This window comes from Leptonychotes weddellii, chromosome 1, assembly GCF_054177405.1.
Source record: "Leptonychotes weddellii isolate Sample4059 chromosome 1, ASM5417740v2, whole genome shotgun sequence".
Taxonomy (NCBI): domain Eukaryota; kingdom Metazoa; phylum Chordata; class Mammalia; order Carnivora; family Phocidae; genus Leptonychotes; species Leptonychotes weddellii.
The window spans coordinates 14,969,547-14,976,248 of record NC_138369.1 but is presented as its reverse complement, the minus strand read 5'-3'; the positions used below and the strand labels follow the sequence as shown (position 1 = coordinate 14,976,248).

Below are 6,702 nucleotides of genomic sequence, written 5' to 3'. Positions count from 1 at the left end.
AGAATAAAAAAAAAAAGGCAAAAAAAAAAAAAAAGAGATTTGAACAGAAAAAAAAAAAAAAAAAGTCATCCTCTTTGCTGGGATCACCTCTGTCCTGGGTGGTTAGTCACAGGTGCTTGCCTCTGGTTTTTGTTTTCAATACAGTTACTCCCAAATATTTGCAGCTGGGATGTTATCTGGTGTATTCACCACAGGAATTATGACCCCTGGAGAACGGATCAAGTGCTTGTTACAGGTAAGGATGGGATCTGGGCTGGGGGGGATGTGATCTGGGGGGAGGTGGCTAGCCTTTTCCATTCAGTATGCAATTTTGTGTGGATGTTTATGTCCTTTCACCCTTTATAAAGGCTTCAGGTCAGGTGTGCAAAACAGTTTCAAGGTTTTCAGGAACATGGAAGCAGTCATAGTAGAATCGAGAACCAGGACAGTATAACAAACCAACCAAAATGTCACACCTGTGACGTGTCATTCCAGACTTATCCACTCTTATTAACAGCTACTTCAGGAACTCTGAAAGATGAGTCATGTCTCTTCAGAGGTGGAAGGGAGGCTGCTTTGGCCCATTGTATCTTATGTCTGTACCAGTTGCCCAAAGGCTCAGTGCCCTTGGAGTCCCCGGCTCTTTCACAGGCCAAGGGCGTGAACTGGCTGCCTGCCTTACCATACAGGGCTCCTTTTTTTTTTTTTTTTAAGATTTTATTTATTTATTTGACACACAGAGAGATAGAGAGCACAAGCAGGGGGAGTGGCAGGCAGGCAGGCAGAGGGAGAGGGAGAAGCAGGCTCTCCGCTGAGCAAGGAGCCTGATGCGGGGCTCAATCCCAGGACCCTGGGATCATGACCTGAGCCTAAGGTAGCCGCTTAACCGACTGAGCCACCCAGGCACCCCAGGGCTCCTTTTAAAACAACAAAAAAATTACTGCTTTTTTCTTCTAATGACTAAAGTGATTTAACACACCACTCTTGCTAGAAAATTTTGATAATGCAAAGAAGCACAGAAAAAAATGTATTTCTCACCCATGATACCATCCCACTGAGGTAACCACTGTTATGCATTCTTTTTGAATTCTAATTTTTTTGGTAAACACGTATATTAAGAAATATTAACTTTTGAAATCAAATTGGGGTCATATAATGCATTAGTTTTATTTTATTTTTTATTTTTTTTTAAAGATTTTATTTATTTGACAGAGAGAGCACAAGCAGAGGGAGAGAGAGGGAGAAGCAGGCTCCCTGCTCAGCAAGGACCCTGGGATCATGACCCGGGCCGAAGGCAGCCGCTTAACCGAATGAGCCACCCAGGCGTCCCTGCATTAGTTTTATAACCCACTTTTTTCATTTTATGTATCCTAATTTTTTGTGTGGTTATTTTTCTCAAGCTTCATGTTCTGCCTATTATTTCATTACATGGCTGTCATTTACCCGATAATCCCTTATCTGGGAGCATGACAAATTATGTATGATAGTGACGATCTTTGTAAATAAGTTTTTGTATGTGTACCTGATTATTTTCTTAGAGTAAATATCCAGACTTGAAATTATTATGTTTAAAGGTGTATACTTTTTTAAAAAAGATTTATTTAGTTATTTTAGGGAGAGAGAACGAGTGGGAGGGACAGAGGGAGAGGGAGAGAGAATTCCAGGCAGACTCCATGTTGAGCATGGAGCCTGACATGGAGCTCAGTCTCATGACTCCGAGATCACGACCTGAGCCAAAACCAAGAATTGGACGCTTAACTACCTGTGCCACCCAGGTGCCCCTAAAGGTGTATATTTTAAAGAAAAAAGTGTATGTGTGTTTTAAAGATTTTAGTTATTTATTTGTCAGAGAGAGAGAGAGAGCCAAGCAGGGGTAACAGCAGAGGGAGAGGGAGAAGCAGGCTCCCCGCCGAGCAGGGAGCCCGATGCGGGACTCGATCCCAGGACCCTGGGATCATGACCAGAGCTGAAGGCAGATGTTTAACGACTGAGCCACCCAGGCGTCCCTAAAAAAAAAAAAATTTTAATACCTATTACCAAATGATCTGCCTATAAAGGCCTGTCACTTTCTATTCCAGTCAGTAATAGAAGAGCAACCACTTACCAGCAAACTCTGCAGCATCTAATTTACGATCTCTGCCAGTCTGATTGTTGCATTATTTTAAATTTTCATGCTTTTAAGTGGTGGTGAGGTTAATTATTTTGATGAATATTCGTTGTTTGTATTTTTCCTTTGTGAAGTGCCTGTTTGTGTTCTTTGCGCATTTGTTTTTTGACTTACAAAAGCTTTGGACATATTAAGGTTGTTAATTACTTATCATTATGTGGCAAGTCTGTTTCATGGTTTGAATTTGTCATTTAATTTTGTGTATTTTTTGAGCTTTTAACAGTGCAAACTTTATTCCAGTTTTGTGTATTTTTTAAATTAAACTTTTTATTTTGAGATAATTATAGATCTATGGGCAGTTGTAAAAAATAATACAAAGGAAAAAATCATAATAATACAGAGAGATCACATGTACCCTTTACCCAGTTTTCCCACAAAGGTAACATCTGGTAAAACTGTGGTATAATATTACAACCAAAATATTGATATTGATACAGTAAAGATACAGAACATTTCCATCATGCCATGGCCACATCCACTTCCCTTCTCTCACTCCAGTTCTTAACTACCCCAGCTACGACCAGTCTGTATGCCATTTCTCTAATTTTATAATTTCAAGAATGTTATATAAATAGAATTACACTACAATAAACTTACCAAGTAAGGTTTTTTGGTTTGGCTTTTTTTTTTTTTTTTAAGATTTTATTTATTTATTTGACAGAGAGAGACACCGTGAGAGAGGAAACACAAGCAGGGGGAGTGGGAGAGAGATAAGCAGGCTTCCCGCGGAGCAGGGAGCCCGATGTGGGGCTGGATCCCAGGACCCTGAGATCATGACCTGAGCCGAAGGCAGACACTTAACGACTGAGCCACTCAGGCGCCCCTTGGTTTGGCTTTTTTAACTCAACATAATTTTCTGGAGATTTGTTAGATTGTTGCGTGTATGAATTGTTCATTCCTCTTTAATAGTCCATGGTGTGTTTAACTTTTCATCCATTGAAGGACATCTGGGTTGTTTCCAGTTTTTTACTATTAAGAATGAAGATGGTATAAACATTCATGTTCAGAAGTTTTTCTAAGAAAATAAGTTTTTGTGTCTCTGGGATAAATGCCTGAGTACAATTTGTTGAGTCATATGGTAGTTGCATGTTTAGTTTTTAAAGAAACTGCCAAACTGTTTCTTAGAGTAGCTATGCCATCTTATATTCCTGCCAGCAATGTATGAGTGGTCCAGTTTCTCTGCATCCTCAACAACATTTGGTGCTATCACTATTTTTAATTTTAGCCATCCTGATAGTTGTGTAGTGATATCTCATTTTAATTTGTATTTCTCTAATAGCTGAAGATGTTGGACATCTTTTCGATGCTTATTTGCTATCTGTATCCTCTTTGGTGAAATGTCTGTTTATGTTTTTGCCCATTTTCTAATTGGATTTTTTTTTATTGTTGTGTTTTGAGAGAGTGCTTTATTTTAGATACTAGTGGTTTGACATATACATGGTTTGCAAATATTTTCTCCCAGTTTATAGTTTTTTTCATCCTTTTAACAGAGTCTCTTTTTTTAAAGATTTTATATATTTGTTTTATTTGAGAGAGAGAGTGAGAGCGCGTGTGCTTGAGCAAGGGGAGGGACAGAGGGAGAGGGAGAGTGAGAGAGAATCCCAAGCAGACTCTGCGCTGAGTGTGGAGCCCCACGCAGGGCTGGATCCTAAGATCCTGAGATCATGACCTGAGCTGAAGTCAGATGCTTAACCGGCTGAGCCGCCCAGGTGCCCCCAAATTAAAATTGTTTGCTCAAAAGACTCTGTTAAGGGGCACCTGGGTGGCTCAGCCGGTTTAGCGCCCAACTCTTGGTTTCTGCTCAGGTGGTGATATCGGGGTGGTGACATCAAGCCCTGTGCAGCCCTGCCCATTGGGCTCTTTGCTCAGCACAGAGTCTGCTTGAGATTCTCTTCCTCTCCCCTCCCCCCTCCCCCACTTAAGCTCTTTCCCTCAAATAAATAAATCTTTTAAAAAATCAGTTGGGCAGGGGCGCCTGGGTGGCTCAGTCGTTAAGCATCTGCCTTGGGCTCAGGTCGTGATCCCAGGGTCCTGGGATCGAGCCCCGCATCAGGCTCCCTGCTCAGCGGGGAGCCTGCTTCTCCCTCTCCCGCTCCCCCTGCTTGTGTTCCCTCTCTCGCCTTGTCTCTCTCTGTCAAATAAATAAATAAAATCTTAAAAAAAAAAAGGAAAAAAATCAGTTGGGCATATTTGTGGATCTACTTTTTTCTTTCATTGATCTCTGTGTTTATCCCTCCACTAATACTACAGTCTTGATTAATATAGGCATATACTAAGTCCTGAAATTGAGTAGACTGATCCCTCCGACTTTATTCTTTAAAAAAAACCAAAAAAACAAACTTGTTCTAGCTATTCTAATTCGTTTGTATTTCCATATAAATTTTAGGATAATTTAGAAAATTAAGGGGTGCCTGGGTGGGTCAGTCGGTTAAGCGTCTGCCTTCAGCTTGGGTCATGGTCCCAAGGTCCTGGGATTGAGCTCCACATCGGGCTCCCTCCTCAGCAGGGAGTCTGCTTCTCCCTCTGCCTCTACCCCCTGGCTTGTGCTATCTCTCTCGCTCACTCTCTCTCTCTCTCAAATAAATAAATAAAATCTTAAAAAAAGAAAATTGAGAAAAATCTTGCTAAGATTTGTGTTAAATCTATAGGTCATTTTGGATGGAATTGACACTTATTATTTTGAGTCTTCCAATCCATGGACATAGTGTATCTCTCCATTTATTTAGAACTTTAAATTTCTTTCATCAGCACTGTGTAGTTTTCAGCTTATAAGTCCTGTACGTGTTTTCTTATCTTAGTCCCTAAGTCTTTTCTCTTTTTTGACTTTGAAAAATTGCATTGTGAATGGTACTGTAATTTTAATTTTGTTATCTACATGTTCATAGCTAGTTTATAGAAATACAGTTGATTTTTGTATGTTAATCTTATGTCCTGTGACCTTCCTGAATTCCTTGTTAGTTCTAGGATTTTTTTTTTTTTAATAAAATCAATGAGATTTCCTATGTAGAGAGTCATGTCATTTGCAAATAGGGACAGTCTTATTTCCTCATTTCTGATCTGTTTAACTTTTATTTCCTTCTTTCACTGGCTAGAACTTCTAATACTGTGTTGAGTCAGAATGACAAGAATGGACATTTTTGCCTTGGTCCCAGTCTTAGTATTCACTATTTCATTATTAAATATGTTAGATGTACTTTTTTTTGTAGATGCTCTTTATCAAGTTGAGGAAGTTACCTTCTTTTACTCTTTTTCTGAGAATTTTATCATGAATGGATATTGACTTTTGTCAAATACTTTTCTGCATTGATTGATGTGATTATGTGATTTTTCTTCTTTAACCTGTTAATATGGTGGATTACATCAGCTGATTTTCAAATATTGAATCAGCTTTGCATTGCTGGAATAACCCTACCAACCTGGACATGTTATATAATTCTTTTTATATATTGCTGAATTCTATTTGCTTATGTTTAGTTAAAGATTTTTATATCTATAATCATGAAAGATATTAATCTGTCATTTTTTCTGTATTATTTTATCTGGTTTTGGTATCAGGATAATACTAGTTTCATAAAATGAATTAGGAAGTGTTCCCTCTTCTGTTTTCTGAGAGAGATTGTGTAGAATTGGTGTTAATTCTTTAAACATTTTATAGAATTTTATAATGAAACTAGACTTAGGGATTTGGGGAGGAGTTTTAAAATTATGAATCCAATTTTCTTAATAGTTACAGGGCTATTCAAATTACTTCTTGTTGGGCAAATTGTGGTAGTTTGTTTTTGTTTTTTCATCTATGTTGTCAGATTTGTGTGTATAGAGGTATTTGTAGTATTCCCTTATTATCCTTTTGACGTCTACAGGGTCTGTGGTGATATCTTCTATTTTATTCCTGGTATAGCAATTTGTGACTTCTCTTTCTTTTTTGCCAGCCTCACTAGAGGTTTGTTAATGTTTTTGATCCTTTCAGGAAAGCAGCTCTTTGATTGATTTTTCTCAACTGTGTTTCTATTTTCGATTTCATTGGTTTCTGCTCATATCTTTATTATTTCCTTCCTTTTGCTTTTTAAGGTTTAGTTTGCTTTTCTTTTTGAAGAGTTTTTGAGGTGAGAGTTTAGATGGTTGGTTTGAGTCTTTTCCTCTTTTCTAATGTATGCAGTCAGTGCTAATGGCTTTCCTCTCAGCAGTGCTTTAGCTGTGTCTCACAAACTTTTATGTATATATATATATGTTAAATTTATTTACTTATTTAAGTAATCTCTATACCCAACGTGGGGCTCAAACTCACAACCGCAAGATCAGCAGTTGCATGCTTTTCTGACTGAGCTAACCAGGCACCTCTAACTTATATATTAATTGCCAGTCAGTTCAGTGTGTTTTCTAATTTCCTTTGAGACTTCCTTTTTGAATTATTTAGAAGAGTGTTGTTTAATTTCCAAATATTGGAGATTATTGATTTCTAGTTTAAGTCCATTGTGATCAGAGGACATACTCTGTATTATTTAAAATCTTTTAAAGTTCTTGAGGTTTGTTTTATGCTCGTGGTCTATTTTGGTCTG

At 38.1% G+C, this 6,702-nt stretch overlaps 1 protein-coding gene across 2 annotated transcripts in view; it reads left to right on the top strand.

Annotated features, from left to right (window-relative positions):
- SLC25A20 (solute carrier family 25 member 20) overlaps positions 1-6,702 on the top strand; it is a 29,238-nt gene that overhangs the window by 13,797 nt on the left and 8,739 nt on the right. For both annotated transcript variants that reach the window (XM_081817174.1, XM_006732984.3), the window contains exon 4: positions 145-235. In XM_081817174.1, the coding sequence (XP_081673300.1) occupies positions 145-235 (91 nt within the window). The remainder of the gene's footprint in view (positions 1-144; positions 236-6,702) is intronic.